We start from the raw sequence: 17,593 nt of genomic DNA, 5'->3' as shown, positions 1-17,593 counted from the left end.
AGGGGACAAAGAGGTGAAGTATCTCTTATGCTCCTCATCTGAGAGTATCAAAGGCTGGATATCACTTTTAAATCAATGCGCATGATCCAGAAGCTGTCAGCTGGAAATACTGAATCAGTGTGCCCGGTTCAGGACTTAGACTGGGGTTTGTAATAGAAGGGAAATAGTCCATGAGAAAATGCCTGGTGAGTATTGTATCACGGCAGAGCTGACCCCTCATGATTATTCATAATTATTTGTATGTTCTGAACTACAGTGCAGGCTGCATGCTAATTGCATATGGAACTGCTAAGTGCAGTTACACAGTAATCTACAAGAGCAGGTAAGTACTGTAGGTAGTAGCACACTTAGCCTGTGATCTCTACAAATTGCCATGTAGTAAAAGAGTAGCTACATGATTTGTGCTAAATTGTTCAAGTCTCTGACTGGTAGTCCTACTTCAGTCTTGCTGCTGTCACTCTTAACGCTGACTATCGCTGATCAGTGTAGCTGTGGTAGTACTAATTCCTTGTAGATAAAACAGCTCCTATAGGTAGACAACCCATCACTAAAGTAATTATTGTCCTAACACAGACATATTGCTGTTGGAATAATGAAGTATAAAGTACTATTCCTGATGCAAGAATGATGTAAACAAAGACATGAAGAGCATAACTCTGTTTTTTCTTGTTATTATAAATTATTAACTTTTTGAGAATTTGTCCTCTGTGAGATGATTTAAAAGCAGAGTTATCAGAGTAGGTTTACAGATTGTGACAAGATTAATTCAGCATGTCGTATTGTGATTAATATTTATTTCTTGAACACTTTCTCTAGCTTTCTTGGGTTTTCAGTGTGATAATGACCAACCTTATTGGTATTCCAAATTTTAGAGTCAAGTAATTTAAATTTTTTAAGCTTACTGTTCCTGATTTGTTTTTCATTGTGCTTATTGCTAGTACTGTGATGCTGTGTGGCTCCAAAGCACCTTTACTGCTACCAAACATCTGTACTGGCCCTTGTACCTCAAAGGAAAATTGCTCCAATTAATTGTATTGATGTTTCAGTGTTTGTGTGAGTTAGTACTCTATTTGGCAGGAGGTAGCCGCTGTCAAATGCTGGGACTGTTTGTTGTTCGTTTTGTTTTGTTTTGTTTTGATTTGTTTTGAGGGCCTCTGTAACCCCAGATTTTTTTTCTAGAAGTATCAAATCATCCTTTTATGGTCCTAGCTAGACTATTGCCTGCATAGAACTTCTGGAAAAAATCTACTTTTTTGAGTAGGAATTTAACATTTTCTAGTATTTAGCTGAAGCCAGGAGACAGTTCTCCCATCCATCTCCAATAGATTCAGCACTCACCTATTAAATGAAAGGCCATATCTTTGATATCTTCTTTTTTTTTTTGTAGTGTGGCCTTCAAATCCTTCAAGTTACTGATCAACAGAGAGATGCCCAGGCTGTGTTCACTTCTTTTAAAACAATCCTGGGCTTTACCTGAAGGAGACTTTTCTTTTCCAGGAGTAAAATGCACAGAGAATGTAGATTCTCACACTAAACTTGGCATCATTACTCTTTTTAAGTTAGAGAGATGCTGCCCTCCGTCTTTTCCCAGTTCTTTTTACTTGTCATCCTTCAACAGTTGCTAACAAGTGGGAAACATTTGAGATAAAAGTCGGGCTGACTAATAACTCTTTCAAGAGCTGCTTCTGTGCATTCACTCTGCCCCCCAATCTGCCTGTTTTCCTTGATCTCATTTCATATTTCAGGGTAATGATGTCTAGGGAAAAAGGATCGAAGACTGCAGCAGTGAATCTTTATATAGTTGATGAGATCACCCTTAATCAAATGTGCTCTTTCATCAGTTTGCTGGGCAGTGCTGTTTAAATGCAGTCCTCCAACCTGACTTTCAGTGTGTTAGATCCTGCTGCTGAGAATATACAGAGACAATTCCTAGAAAATGTAAGTTACCAGGAGAAGCTTCTGACAAAAAGTATCCAAGATGGGAACAAAGAATAGGTGTTGCAAAACCACACCGATGGCCCATACAGTCCATTTTTTGTCTTAAGGATCAATCCTGTAGGTTGTGGAGTTCTCTCATCCCTCAAGCATCAGCTTGAACCATGTGAGTAATCTGCATGGTTTCAGCACTTGCTGCTGCTGCCTTCACAAAGTGCCCAATGCCTCAAGCTGCAGAGGAGCAGGTGATGCTCCACGCAGAGCAGGGGTTCTCACAGCCACTGATTCACCACAGAAAGATAATAGTTTTATATTCCTAAGACCGAGGCATGTATTTCTTACCCAAATGCATTCTAACTGTGTTAAAGATGATGTTGGCCCATTTGTTTTTTCTCTCAAGACAGTGAATTTTGTGAACTTGAAGTTGTTCAGAGTGGTGATCAGTTTTAAATTTAATTGGCTTTCACTCTGTATCTTTATGGTCTCCTCTTATGAGGAAAAGTGGGTATTTTTACTTGACCTCTGTACTGCTTTTTACTTTACAGTCTTTTCTGTCTAAAGCAGTTCCAGTGTTTGTTGGCATGCGCAGAAGAAATAATAAAAAAAAGGTTTGGAAAAAAATATGTGTTGGAAAGAGAGCTAGTTGCAGTTCCTGTGTAAAAGTATAGAAAAAAAAAATCACTAGTCCTTGCTTTCAAAGAGCTTGAGATTGAAATGTGTTCTCTTTTCCCTAATTTTTAATCTCACCTACCCATCCCTTACAGTCAGAAGGCACTCCTAGTGTAACGAAAGGCTGGTGAAAAACGGTTCTGCAGTACAAAAACAGCTGCAAATAGCATTCGTCCCCAGACAAAGGTAGCTAGCAGCTCAGTGTTTGTAAAATTAATTAAAAAAGAATGAATCAAAATGTGTATAAACAGTTTCACCCTTTTGCAAGCTCAGAAATGACTTTTCAAAGTGCTCAAAGAGAAAGGTTCTGCTCTGTTTCATCACTCTCCTGTTCCATAAAAAGACCGATTGCTATATATTTTACTTTGCCTTGGTTTTCCTTTTTGCTAGCAGCACTAGAATAACTGCCCAGCATGGACTTTCTGTGCTGTTCAGTTTTGGTTATGCAGGAAGAAAGATTCTTGAAAAAAACACTGAAAAATAAAGTAAAGTTGCACCTTTAACTTTCTGCAGTTTCTTCCTCTGCAGTATAGATTTTCACTCTCAGGAAAACTGTATTTCACAGTTACCATGTGTGTTGGTTAACTTCAGGCTCCAGTAGATGCTTTCTGCTCTACTGAGTTCAGTTCTCTGTTGCTCCTTGGCTCGTCAAGGAGCAGGACTAAGCCCCAAGGCCTAATTGCTGTGGTCTGTGTCAGGTGCTGAATCAGATATTTCTGCTCTGAAGTCTTACCAACAGATGGGGATTGGCCACATTTGATTCTGCTTTACCTTCTCTCTCTTTTTTTTTTTTTTCCGGGGGACTTTTCTGGCATCTAATATTAATGTAATTTCTTTGAGGGCAAATATTTATATGTTTAATTTTTTGGGGAAGAGGGAGGCTGGCACTGCTCAGCTTCAGCAAAACACTTATAGTTTCTACTTTATGCAACTTCAGCTCTCTAGTTTTACAATTACTATTTTTTTTGTCACTGGAAATGACAAAAGTGTAAGGCCTATGATTTTAATTTTCCTGTGGACATTGGCTTCTATAATATGGTATACATTCATCATAATTAAACCTCCATGTGGGGTTAAAGCTGAGAAGAGAACAGAGCTTTTAACTTCTTGGTGTTTTTCTAGTAAATACAGCTGCCACCGTGAAGGAAAAAATACCTATTTATGAACAGCTCAATTTTATTTAGTCACTGCTAAGCTGGCTTTTTGTGAGATTTAATTTATTAATACACTACTTCTTGAGATAGCTATTAGCTCTTTTCACTTTCTAGTATCAGATAAAGATACCTGAGTTTTGACAAGCTGAAGTCTGGAAGCCTTTGTGGGAGAAAGATGTCACTGGAAGTCTGCTACCACATCATTTCATGAAGTGGAGGGAAGGGGAAGAACAGAGTAGTTTTTCATTTTGCTGTTAAGCTTAAGGGGACAGATATTATTCTTCTAATGTCTGCTCTGCTGAAATGAAAAACTCACTGACAATAATAATTTCTTTGACCTACCCATCTACCAGGAAGAGAGAAGAAGCCTGCTTTTTGTCTTGAAATGTTATGCACGTTCACAGTGTGTGTCCTGTTGTACAGAAAAGAATCTGTTCCTTTGTGAGGCTTGAAATGTTAGACTGGTTTTGTACCACATATGATTTTTTTTGTGCTGTGTACATGTGCAAAGCTTTTGCATTTGAAAAGCTGTCATGCCAAGAAAATGTAATAGATTTTTTTTTCTCTTTTTTTTTTTCTTCCATAAAAGTTCTCTTACATTCTCCATTGGTAGCATGCAGTTATTTGCCCAGTCCTGTTTTTTGTTTGTTTGTTTGTTTTTCATCTGGTTATGTCTTCAACATGCTACTCAATCAATAATCAGAAGTGCCTGGCAGCCAGCCTTTGGTTACTTAGTCACCTTCCCACATAATTTTTTCTGTAGTTTCCTAGGTGAAAGCTCAACATTTAAAAAATTATGGTGCATTATATTATGGTGCACTCCTTGCTGTAGTCAGCTAGACATTTAATTTGACATGTTATATTGGGTGAACTTTATTTAGAATGACAATTTGAACCTTCGTCCTGGGTTTTATTCTCAGTTGCTTGAATGCTCTTTCATTCTAGGTGGTAGAAAATTAAAAATAAAATGAGTAACAACTGCCAGCGCCTAAGCAGGCTAAGGAATTACAAGAGTTTACTTGCCAGTCAGTAGAGTCTTCTACAAAGAAAATAAGAATTGCTTTGTTTCAGAAATGTAAAAAACAAAACAAACAAACAAACAAAAACCACCATCAGCATCAAATCATTTCGGCTGTTCTTAGGGAAATGCTCCAGCTCCTGGCAGGACAGCTCAAGAAGTATGTCTTCTGTACAGCTATTAACTTCCTATATTCATACAAATAAAGTGTTTTGAAAGTAAAAGGAAAAAAAAAAACGTTTTGTTGTAGCACTAAGACAGCAAATACTTAAACATGCACAAAATTTAGTAGGACTGCTTTAGAGTGAAAATGAAGTATGTATGTGCCTTCATAGTTTTGTAGTCAGTATCACACAGAGAATCATTTCATTATAGAAAATAAATTCTTCAAGAAATATGTTCACCAAATCCTTAATTCCCAATGAACTGCCAGTAAAAAGGTATCACATGCTTGTACTGGTGGTTTTGGTCTTAGAGAAAAAAGAAGAAGCATGGTTAGCTAGATATATAGGGAAATGTGCTTCAAAGCATGACTTTTTTATATCACTCTCTAAGCTCCTACCCTTGTTTTCATTATGTCATGCATTCTGTGCAAATATAAATGTAAGTTTCTTTGTACAGAAATGTTTTCTTGATCAAAGAGGATATATTATTGTTGAGAAAAATAACCATGAAAATGTGGTTTTACTTGTTATGAGTAGCCACTGAACATCCAAATCAGTTTTTCTCTTGTAATGTGAGTTCAGTGAGACATTTAGGCTGAAGTGTATTTTCTCAAGCTGAGGGATAAACCTTAATAAAAACAAGACACAATCTAATTCATGGAATTCCAGCGCCAGGCATGAAAAAGAGATTGGTGTTGCTATACTCTGTGAGCCAGTGAGTTAAATTTTCTCTGAATTGTAAATATATATTCCCAAAAGAATGCTTTTCCTTTAAATAGGTTAGCGGCAAGGTAGTAACTGTAATGCATTCAGAGTTTAAAATGCATTTATTCCATTTAGAGAGATCCATTTCATCTTTCACAAGAAAGTTTAAAATGTTTGAACTGATTCAAAATAAAATTGCATTTTTTATATATAGAAAATATTTTTCACAATATGTGGTACTCTTAAAATCATGAAGACAATAATCATATAATACTCCAAATAATTGAAGCTCTTGCTCGTCTTGAATGTTAAAACAATGTAACCAGAAAAATGAGATGCTGTAGGCGATCCTGTAGCTGGGGATTATCTGCATTACCTCACTCCGGCTGTCCTCAGTGGTGGAATGAGTCAGAGCATTGCATACCATCAGATTTGATGAAATGAGATGCAACTCTTCTTTAAAAACCACCCAAACAGTGATATAAATGCAGTTTGTCAAGATTTACTGTCCTTTTTGTGCGTGCGTGTGTGTGCCTTGAAGTTGCTTGCTAACCTATGCATCCATGCATATGCATCCATGGTGTAACATGCCCAAGGGAGTGCAGTTCTCATGAAAGTATTCTGTTCCTACTGCTTGTGGTATTTATATAGAAGATTTAGCAGAATAACACTGTTCGTGCATCCCTACAGTAGCATGGTGTTCTTCAGACAAAGGAAAGCGAGTCTTCTCAAGGTCCTTGTTGCATTTTACTCTGCTCCGTTCCAGCACTAGAGACTCTGGAGGTAATAGGGATTTCTTCCTGTGCACGTCTGCTGCCATTACCATGGAGGGCAGTAAGAGAACACGGGCAGTGACAGTACCTTTAACGAATTCACTTTTTTTTTTTCACATGCTTGTGTGTTAGGGCTTGCATTCAGTGGGAATAGGTGGGTTGTCTGCCTGAGTTCTTGTGCAGACAGGAGGGTGAGTTTTCAGATGAGTTAACTGTCACTTCTGGAGGGCTATGAACTGCCATTGCTTGGTAAGATTTCCTCTGAAGTTCTACATATAGCCATTACTGAAGGGAAGTCAAAGGGCCACAGTCAGTGTGGCAGTGACCAGCACTGGATTTTTGAGGGTTTTAATGTGATATTTGTAAATGATGATGTACTTTCTTTTCTCCTCTAGCCCGGGTCGCTCCCCAATTTCCTTTGACAGTGAAATAATAATGATGAACCATGTGTACAAAGAAAGGTTTCCAAAGGTAAGGAATCACTTTTTGAATAATGCATTCAATGAACTTGTGAGAAAGCTCAGAATTTATTTGTGGTACTTACTGAGAAGGATCTTACCTCTGATTTCCAATTGTTTGTTTATTGTTTTAAAGCTGAATATTAAGATCTTTGGAATCAAGTTTTGAGAGTTAACATTTCACCGCAATGAACATAGATGTTTGTTTATCCCAGAGCTGTCGATACAGTCATTCCTTTCTGCTTTACCACTAGTAAAAATAGATGTTTCTCTGGTGGCAGGATATTGGGGCTTATACTGAAAGAAATGACGTCTGTCTATTGCTTGGGGCAATGATTTTCAGATTTCATGGTCTTGCTTACAAGTTCTGAGAGCTGCCTTGGATCTTACATCCTTATTCTGGAGACCCAGGGAAGAATGCAGCCTCAGAACCAAGATATTTTTATAGTCATTTCCATTTGCAAAAAGTGTGTCCTGATTAAATGTTGCTGTTTGTTCTTGTGAACATAATTCTTGCCTATGGTATAATAATTTTATTCTAAGCAAAACACCATTATTGCATTTTGGACTATTTTCTAAGCCCAGTGCATTTTGGGATTGAGAATATGTTACTTTAGTACCCTACTTGTTTATGTTTAGATTTTGGGATAGTAAAATTTTAAGAATAATTTGTTTATTCTGTACTCTTAGGCCACAGCGCAGATGGAAGAACGGCTGGCTGAGTTTATTGCCTCTAATGCTCCAGAGAACGTGCTGCAATTAGCAGATGGGGTCCTAAGTTTCATCCATCATCAAGTTATTGAACTGGCCAGAGATTGCCTAGATAAATCACGTGAAGGTCTCATTACTTCTCGGTACTTTTATGAGCTGCAGGAAAACTTGGAGAAACTTCTCCAGGATGTAAGTGCACTCTAGAAGTAGAATATATTACTTTGATTGAAACTTGAAACAATAAGGCAGAGCTTTGATTTCAGGAGAGGCAGGATGAATTCCAGAGGAAGGGCAGCAGGTGGGGGTATCAGGAGACCTGAGTCGTTGATCTACCATGGGCGGATTTGAGCAAGTCACTTCACCTGTGTACTTCATTTGTATGAAAGTTAAATATGCATATGAGGAAGTCAAAGGCAGTCTTTGCCATTTATGAAAATTGGGTTCATACAGATGAAGGAAATTACTGAACTTTTCTTTCATGTACTTCAAGACTCTGAATGACTTATTAATTACAATAGTGCCTTCAAGGAGTGAAAACACCATAGTTTGTAGTGTTGCTATAAATTTTTCATAAAAGATTTTCTTGAGCTGAACTAATCCAGTTGTGGGGTTGTTTTTTTTTTGCTACTTCGATGTGTTTTGTGGTGTTCAAAGCATTTGAAAATACACAAGGGGGCACAATTTTAATGCATGCTCAGTATGCTTCAGCTACTCATTAAAATCACTCTTTTCCTTTAAAATAATATTAACTTCAAAAAATCTCTTAGAATTTATGCTATAGCTGTTGCGAAGAGTCGGTGCTATTACTTATTGCTGGGTCCAGACCTCTGTTTGGGAACATCTTCCTAATCCTCTGCTTTGATTTAAGGAGATAGCAAGTTGAAAGTACAGGATTTATAAAGATCACAGGCTCAGATAACAAATATCACTGAGATACTAAGAAACAGAGACCCTAAAATAATTTTTCTGTGATGATTTTTAATCTTTTTAATGAAGATGTATTTACATGTCATTGATCAGCTTTCCAGTATGAATTGCACTAGTTCGTGCACCTCTGCCACTCTTTCTAGGCTTTAGAAGTGGTAGGTAGATTAAAATACTATGTTAATATACTACTACTGTATTTAAAAGCTTTGTGAAAACTGCAGAATCTTCCTTTGTTTTAACTAAAGTTTTTAGCTACCACATTTATATGAGTGTGGCTGCAACTTCCCCGATATTTGTTATGCATGGGAAAAAGAAATTGCTCATGTTTGTTCCTGTGGTGCTAAGCCTGAATGAGGAATGATTTTGACAGATCAAGAGAGGAAGAGAATATTTGTCAAGGACCTGCATGGTTGTCTGCCTGTGGCATATCAGTAACCACTGCGGATGCATTTCTATGGTAAAAAATGTGTTTCCTGGTAAAAGTAGAGTTCTTTGGATGCGGTGCGGGAGTTTGACCATAGCTTCCAGCATACAGGGCTGGAGAAATTGCATCTAGTCAAAGAAATTGTTCAGGATTCATGGTTTTTAAAGGAGGAAAATCTTTCTAGTGTCTGAAAGCATGGCAGCAGAGCCTTTTTGGACAGCATAAGCAGCACACAGGCACTGCTGCTGGATCCAGGGCTGGCTGGCACAGGGACTGACAGAGGCACATGAACACTGCTGCATTTTGCTGAGAAGGCTTGGAGCTGCTATGGGGGAGCAGGGTGCAGAGGTTTCCTGCAGCCAGATGAGTGTGTCAGTAGGTCCATGTTGTATCTCCAGCATCTAGAAGCAGGGTATGTGTGCACACCAGCTATGAAATAAAGAATGCAGGCACCTTTGGTCGGTGATTTGGAAGCTGAAAAGCTTTCACTAGAAGTGGATGTGTATGTTTTACAAAACAGCTTACATTTCAAGGGGTGCAAAGGGTCTACAGAGTATTTTACAGTGTCTTTTAAAGTATCTTCTGGTAACAGATAGTTTAAGCTTGAAATTCTCCAGCTTCCAGACTTTTCTCCCTCCTTTGTATGTGGACTGTGATTTATTATACTCTAAGAAATTGAGAGAGCAATAGGTTAGGTCTGGCCACTCCACTCATCCCTCTCAGGCCTGTCTTATGGCCTGAAGAGGTTGATCAGGATCTCAGAGAGGGTGTGGGTCAGGTAAGCATGCTTTTTCTTTTCCTCTCCCCTCCCTCAGAACAAGTCCTCGATATACACCTTCTAATATTTTTTTTGAGGACTCACCTGAAACACCAGATTCTTGGAGTTGAAATTAGAGCATCCCAAGGTTAGGGCAGGATCTTTAGCTCTGATTACCTTCATAAGGCATCATGCAGAGTAGCACTTTATATAAATAAGACCAATTGGAATCCCTCCCCAAAAATAAACCTCTTTCACTTGGGCAGTAGTATGGTCTGTGCAGTAGGATATACAGTTTCATGCTGTATTTTTACAAGATACAGAGAGACTGGGAAAATGGATTATTGGTCAATAAGGAAACGAGCAGCACTGGGTCAGGAACTAGCAGGAATACCCATGAATTTTCATGCAGTTTTACTGTGAAATTCACACAGGAATTTCAAACCACAGAAAGAAAAAGCTATTTAGTATGTTGCAGTTTGAGGCTACTTTATGTTGTAAAAATGTATTCATAAAATAGAGTAATTGGGTATGTAAATAATGAGCTGTTTAAATATACCAAACCAGAGAGCTTTTAAAGTTTTTAGATCCTGGCTTTTGTAATAAAATGCCAACAAATCTCATTAGTTCTGGCAAATGAGATATTTTCTCGTTTGGAGCGTGAAATATTGTCTTTTAGCTAGAGAAATCTATTGCTTATTGCATCACTGAAATGATCCTCAAGTAAAAATGAATTTAATAGATTTTCTTTACTTTGGAAAGCATGGACTTGGATACCACACTTCACATTTAAAGAAAAGATATTAAAAAATAACAGAAAATACTTATGAAAAAGAATAGGGCATTTGGTTCTTTATCTGTTACCTTTGGGGTTGGGTTAGAGGATGGAACAGGAGCTCAGGTTCCTTTGAAGTAAAAGGTTATACTCAGTTGTTTACTTGGCTCCATTGACTAAAAGACAAAGATGAAGTAAAACTAGCCAAAAGTTGAATGGCTTTTGCATAGGTTTAGCCAGTTGGAGGTAAGGAAATGAAGAATTACAGGTGTGTTTCTGTGCATGAAACAAAAGGAAAGAGGAGGGAATTAGTATTGTACTATGGTGACTGATACAGCACATTGGAAAATTGATATTCTGATTGGAATTGCTTTCTTAATATGAGCCTGAGCGTAAATTTATTGGTTCTTGGCATTGCAGGTCTATTGTTTTGGTTTCCATCAGTATATTAGCTCAATTACAGTGTTGTGACTTGCATATCCCAGTTATTGGTCCTGCTGAACCCCAGGGGAGGACAGTGATTTTAATTTCATGCCCCAGTAGCTCCAGTTAGTGACGGATGGGTCTTTCAGATATGGGAATCGGTTTGTAAATTACCCGTTGCTACCTCCTGTACATGTGTCACTGGCAATGTGTGGAGGAATGGCATCAGCCTCTACCCACAACCCCATCGCTTCTCCCTCCTCCCCTCTGGAGGCGGGAGGGGGGGGACAACCCTGAAATGACACCAGCAACCTTCAGACAAGCATGTCGTCATTGGGAACTGCTAATTAGGTGGCACACATCATCCCAAGGCACATGGAAGCGGTGGGCAGAGCTGTGCTATATAACCCCGTCCACTTTCGAGATACTGTCAGCGGGACAGATGGTAAACAAGACGTCTGCAGAGATGTCTGGACTATCCTGTGAGGGGAGGAAACAAGAAGAGGCAGTGTTGCTGAGGATCTTGGAAGAGCAGCGCTGTGCAGAGATGATGGCTGAGTGGCTGTTACAAGTTGTGTTTGATTTTTGTAATCCTCTACTCTGCTCTTTTTTTTTTCCATTTGCCTTTCTTTCTCATTTGGCAGTCATGGTCTAGCTTTTCATTTTCAAAACAGACACCTGATTAAGTTAGTTAGATTCTTAAATTATTTGCCTAAATTGCAGAAGATGAGAAAGAGAGAAAACAAAAGGACTTGATTTAAAGGGATAAGTTTGCTTCAACAGTATAAACAGAGGCAATAAATAAAAATATTATTTTTTGCATACTGTGTGGGGGAGAAAAAGGACTTTCCAATTGCATGGCTCATATTTCAAATAATACAAAGTTGTTGATGTTTTATTTATTCATGGCAAAGCAGCTAACCCCTGGTGATCTGGAATGGCTTTTCAGCTATGAAAGCATTAATTTCTTCATAGAATTCATATTTTAGCTCATAAGTTTGGGTAATGCATTAAGGGGCACAGAGAGAATACTAATTACCTTCATTTTCATAATTTTCTACTTTATAATGAGAAAATACTGTTTAGGAAAAAATCGCAACTTATTTCAGTGTTTTCAAAATATTCTTTATAAGGCTTTTATAACCAGGAAGCATCTCTGGTAATGTTTGTAGATGATGAACTAGCAGTTATGTAGTTTTCTTCAAGGTTAAAATTCTGGCACTGCCTTATCACCGCTGAATTAATGTTTCTTATTCTGACCTTTGTCAAAATGAGAAATAATAATGTTGTTGGTTTGGTAACAAAATTGGCATATAGTTATAAATGCTTCCTTTTTCTGGCTTCTGTGTTTTTATTGTTCTTGTAGGTGACTGACAGTGTGTTTTGGTTTCTCAACAGTATATTTCTTTTTCTTAGATGGTGTTAATGAACAATGCTAAATGAACCTTTAAGTTTCTTGCTGCTTGCATTCGTTTTGATAAAATATCATTCCTATCAGCAGCTACTGGCTTGTTGCCAGTATAAACACATTGTTGAAGTTCTGGACTTTACATTTGTGTCTGTGCTAAAGCCTAATTTTTTTACATTGGAAAGCAACAGCTAGACTTCATTTCAGAGGTTTTTTCATTGGAACCATCTTTTATCACCCTATAATGAATACTATTCTACTTGTTTTTCAGGACTTGTAACAATACTGTTTTTGAGCAAACAAGAGTAGTTTGAGGGGTGGGTGGGTATTGTTGGTCAAATTTGCCTGTTTTTTTTACATTACCCATTTTAATGCATTTATTGCTATAAAAAGACATCCCTTCTTTGTGCATGCGCACACACGCAAACCTTGAAATTAAGCATTGAATTTGTACTGAAGTCTGGTAAGTTAAAAAGAGTGGGTGAGAATAAATTCTCTGAACTAGCTTTCTGTATGTTCTTTGCTTTGCTTGTGTGCTTGGTACAACAGAGCATTCAATACAATGCTGTAGTTGTTTAGCAGGATTTATGAAATTAAATCAAAAGAAAATAAAGTTTAGGATTTTCATGATTATGAATGAAAGTAATACAAATTCCGCCTGAAAGCACAACCTAAAAAATGTGTAGCTGTTGGTCATTTCTAGATTTTGGTATCATATGGATGGTAAAATTGGAAGAATTAGTATTCCTGTTTTCATTTTTAAAAAACAAAACAAAGACCACATTGTATCTAATGTAACTGATAGGTGATATAACGCAAATTGAGCCTTTGAAATTTCTCTTGCATGATAAAAAGTCAGTTGTAATGGCAAAGCTATGTGTAACTTGGGGTTCTTGAATGAGCCAAGATTGCAACCTGACCTGACTCGGCCATGCCTTCACTGCTGAATTGCAGTTACTGAGGGTGATTCCTCTGTGATCAGCATTTGACATATAAACATGAAGAGTTCACTGCTAGGACCATAATGGGATCCTTTGCTCTCCACAGGCCCACGAGCGATCAGAGAGCTCAGAGGTTGCCTTTGTTACCCAACTTGTGAAGAAGCTGATGATTATTATTGCACGACCCGCTCGGCTGCTGGAGTGCCTGGTAAGTGTGGTTCTCAGGAGAGCACCTGTGTGATCTGAAGTCTGGAGTGTCTTTGGGGAGATGAGGGACCCAAGGTCTTCAAGAGAAAACTTTAAATTGCGATGAAAACATTGATGAAAAATAAATCAGTATTTTTTTTTTTTAAAAAGTTCTGTCTTTTGCATTAATATGGAATTATCTTCCCGTTGGAGTGACAGATGCAACAGTGGCTAGGTAGGTTTTAGTGTAAAGGTTGTGTCTGAGGGGCCAGATACAGCTTTTGGCATCACTTCATGCAGCATCACACCGCCTGATTTTCCTCCGGGTGTTAGTAGAAACAGTGAAGAGTGTGTAAGTGCATGGTTTTGTGTATACAACATTGTGGTGGCTATTGATTATAGAGCTCAGTTCTGTGTCTGTATTTCAAAATGATGTTGAAAAGTCGGTGAGAGTATAGGAAAGAGTCACAAATTTTTTTTTTGAGGGCTGGAGGAGGTATCACAAACCAGCTGAAATTTGTGAACTATCAGGATGAAATTCCCTGGCCTGCATTATGTGAGAGGTACAAGCACACAACCTAGTTGTTCCTTCTGGACATAAAAATGACAGGGAAGCTACGTCTGATTGAGAAATTACACAGGGTGGCTGTATTAGGAATCTATGGCTGGCATAGATGTGTAGTTAACAGGTTGAGGGCAGCAGCATGGCTGGGGATGCCATTTATCACTGGAGTCACTAGAAGATAAATGAGTTTTGCAGAGCTTTCTTTGGCAAGGTGGACTGGAGTGGTCCAACCTTTCCAATGATGCCAGTCGTTGTAAACACCTGCTGAGGTTCTGTGAACCAGTAGACTTCAGAGAGTTCCCGAATTCCTCTGCCCTGACCCATGGCCATCAGATGGATTGCTTTGCTGGGAACCCTGTAGTGCAAGGAAGGCAGGAAACCTTGGTAAGTTTTGTGAGCTCATCTCTATACCTGGAAGCACTTCCAAAATCAAGTCAGTTTTTAGCTGCAGATCAATAGGTCTCCAGGGTCATCCGCTATCTTCTGCACCTCACGTTCTGCAAAGTGCAGGAGAGCAGTAAAGTCATTGAGATTTGAGTAATAAACTCCAAAGCATGTAGTGACAACCTTGAAAATGCAGTGGCTGGTCTTTAAAGTGTAAAAATCATGTTTGGCTTTATATATTAGTTTTTCCATTTTTTTAAGCTTTATTGGCTTTCTAGCAATTTTTTCCATATATGTAATTCTGCTGATGTGAAGACTTAAGCATGAATGTTCCTTTCATCCTATAAAAGAGCAACAACTATAGCAATGGATAGTCTACCATTTAAATAGCTTGTGAGCTACATTTTATTTTTATTTTGTAGCATAACTTTTGATAATCTAACATTTAACTTCATTGTTTATGAATTTATAGACAAATGTTCTAAGATTTACTCTTAACATTAACTTCAGTAACACAGTTCGTTCTTACGAAGAAGGCAGAAGCCTTTTAAATGAAATGACTCATATAGGCAGTGGTTGGGATGGATGTGATAGTCGTGATGGGATTGAAGGCATGTAATTATTTAAAACTTCAGTTACTTGGCTTCAGTCTTTGTGTTACATGTTGGACAGTGAAATGTTTGTTTATGGAATGAGTCTCTGGGGCTTAAACAAAATTGCGTGTTTTTTACATCATTGAAACCATCTTTTGGGGAAAGTATGTAATTTGTTGTTTTTTTTTTCAATATTATTTTTGATAGCACTTCTCCCCCCTTAGTAGGGACCATTCTTCTCCTTTTAAGTAAAACGGTACACAGATAATAAAATAAATCTACCACAAAGAAGGCAGAAGTAGAATTTATTTTTGTACGCTTCATTTTTTTTTTGTCACCAGACATTTATTTTCTTCTGTCCTTTACTCACCAATGAATGCCCTACAGCTGTATCTTGAAAAATCCTTCCCTGACTCCACCTTCCCTCTCGCCTTGCTCTCTAAATTATATTGCAGTCCTGTTGATCACATCTCTCCCATGGTCCTCTGTGATCCCTGCTGTCTGCTAGCTCTCAGATAGTTGACGAATTCTTTTCCAGACAAGTTAGAAGAGAACTTTGTTTCTTGCATTGTTACTGTCTTTGGTTGATGGATGTATCAAAGCAGCATTGCTTAGAGTAATCAAGAAAAAGCATCTTCTCTGTTTCTCTAGCCATTTGCATATCTTTACATTATCATTTTCCCTAACTTTTTTTCTTGTTCACAGTTCTGTACTGTTTTCTCTCATACCACTGACCATACTCACATCCATTCTTTTCTGATAACCTTCGCTGCTTCCCTTTTTTCCCTCACATGTCACTAGAAAATTTTTGAAGAGTCTTGCTCATTACTGGCAAATAATAAAGTTTGTAGGGCAGAATTAAGGTTATTTAGTGATCTTGCTTCTAAGCAGCAGTGCTCTTGCACCTTGATATTGTCTTTTATTTCCAACTGTATATATTGATGTAGTAAAAAAAACCATACCTGCTTATAACCTTTGCTTTCCTTAGTGATCCAGTACACCAAACCTGAGCTGTTCTAATCCACCCTTTACCCTTTAATATTATTTCTTAAGTAGAAAGCGAAATCTTCTCTGCTGGTAGACTAATAATTAGTATTTTATTAACAATTCTATTAGTTATTTCTAAGGTTGAGACAGTTAAAAGTGAGGTAGACAGGTGAATGGTTTGATCAGAAGTGATATTTGAAAGCAGGAGAGGTTCGTATTGGCTTAACTCCTCTGTCAGACAGAGGCAGCAGCAGAAGGCACCTCAGTCCTCATCACCTTTCATAGCACAGCTCGGAGACAAAATTAGGAGGTGGGACCAGGTTAATGTTTGCATTTTTATGACCTCTTATATGATAGTCTGGTTTTGGTTCATAAAATTCCTACAATCCTTGTCATGTTTTGAATAGCAAATCTAAGCCAGTGGATGTCCACCAAGCTGTAAAGGCATAGCATTTTTGCAGATCAGGTTGGAATGCATTGACTTGCTTGTTGTACTATAAATGTTTAGCATTGCTGCTCAACCCAGAATTAGTTTTGGATGTTTCTGAGGAATCCAGATGATTCAACCCATGCTCTTGCTCTCCAATATGTCAGAGAAACCTTTCATATCTGTAAAGCTGAATCATTTACACCCTACCCTCCACCCCCTCCCCTTTCTCTCTACCTTTCTGCAGGAGTTTGATCCTGAGGAGTTCTACCATTTGTTAGAAGCTGCAGAAGGCCATGCCAAGGAAGGGCAAGGAATTAAATGTGACATTCCTCGTTACATTATCAGCCAGCTGGGACTTACCAGGGATCCCCTGGAGGGTGAGAACTTGTGTTTTGTACTCTCCAAACTACTGAAAGGATAACCAAATCTCCAGATACTAACTCCTGGCCACTACATAGCTAAAGGAAGCTTTTATTTTATTGGTTTAATTTTTAAGCCATTTGTCCTTATCTTCCTTTTTGTTGTCAAATTCTAGATTGTCTTTTCCAGCCCCTTGTCTCAAAGGAGCATTGCTGGGGTAAGGATCACACATCAACAGTGACAGTTCTTTACTTATGGTGTTAATAATGTCTCCCTGTATTATAGCTGAAAAAATGTTAGAAAATGGCTTTATGGTTTAACCGCTTTCTCTGTGCTGCTGGGCAGTAAAAGTAAGTTCACTTGTTATTTCTGTCCAGCCACCGCCTGACCGACTACTGGTGGGTTGGTTGGAAAGGATTTGGTCATCCCATTTGTTGGCCTCACTGGGAAAAGTTGTGACTTTCCATTGTCGGGACCATGAAACCAGGACTAGTATAATTTTTTCTTTTAAGTGGAGATACTTGTATTTTTACATCTTGCATAGCAGTGAAACCAAAAAAGAGTGAATTATAACCAGCACAGTATGTCATCAGAGTAGGAGGAGGAGTGCCTTGTACTGCCTGATAACTGAGCATTTCATGTGAAAATAGCAGCAATATTGATGCATGATTCAGTGAAGAGTGCATATATTTTCAATTTTCTAAAGTAGATGCACTATAAACATAATGTCAGTTAATGAGTAGTTCACTTGGATATAAAAGTTTTTATTTCTGCTCCCAAAAGATATTTTTCCAGACAGTTTATGATAATTAACACAAGTTTATACTCAGAGAAAATCTAGTTTGT

At 38.1% G+C, this 17,593-nt stretch overlaps 1 protein-coding gene across 11 annotated transcripts in view; it reads left to right on the top strand.

The window, feature by feature from the left end:
* The window catches only part of MAST2 (microtubule associated serine/threonine kinase 2), a 190,144-nt gene that overhangs the window by 141,012 nt on the left and 31,539 nt on the right, over positions 1-17,593 (top strand). For all 11 annotated transcript variants that reach the window (XM_068690812.1, XM_068690810.1, XM_068690809.1 and 8 more), the window contains 4 exons: positions 6,814-6,889; positions 7,567-7,776; positions 13,349-13,450; positions 16,632-16,764. In XM_068690812.1, coding sequence (XP_068546913.1) covers positions 6,814-6,889; positions 7,567-7,776; positions 13,349-13,450; positions 16,632-16,764 — 521 coding nt within the window. The remainder of the gene's footprint in view (positions 1-6,813; positions 6,890-7,566; positions 7,777-13,348; positions 13,451-16,631; positions 16,765-17,593) is intronic.

Source organism: Anas acuta, chromosome 8 (assembly GCF_963932015.1).
Source record: "Anas acuta chromosome 8, bAnaAcu1.1, whole genome shotgun sequence".
Classification (NCBI taxonomy): domain Eukaryota; kingdom Metazoa; phylum Chordata; class Aves; order Anseriformes; family Anatidae; genus Anas; species Anas acuta.
This window is presented reverse-complemented; position numbering and strand designations above follow the sequence as displayed.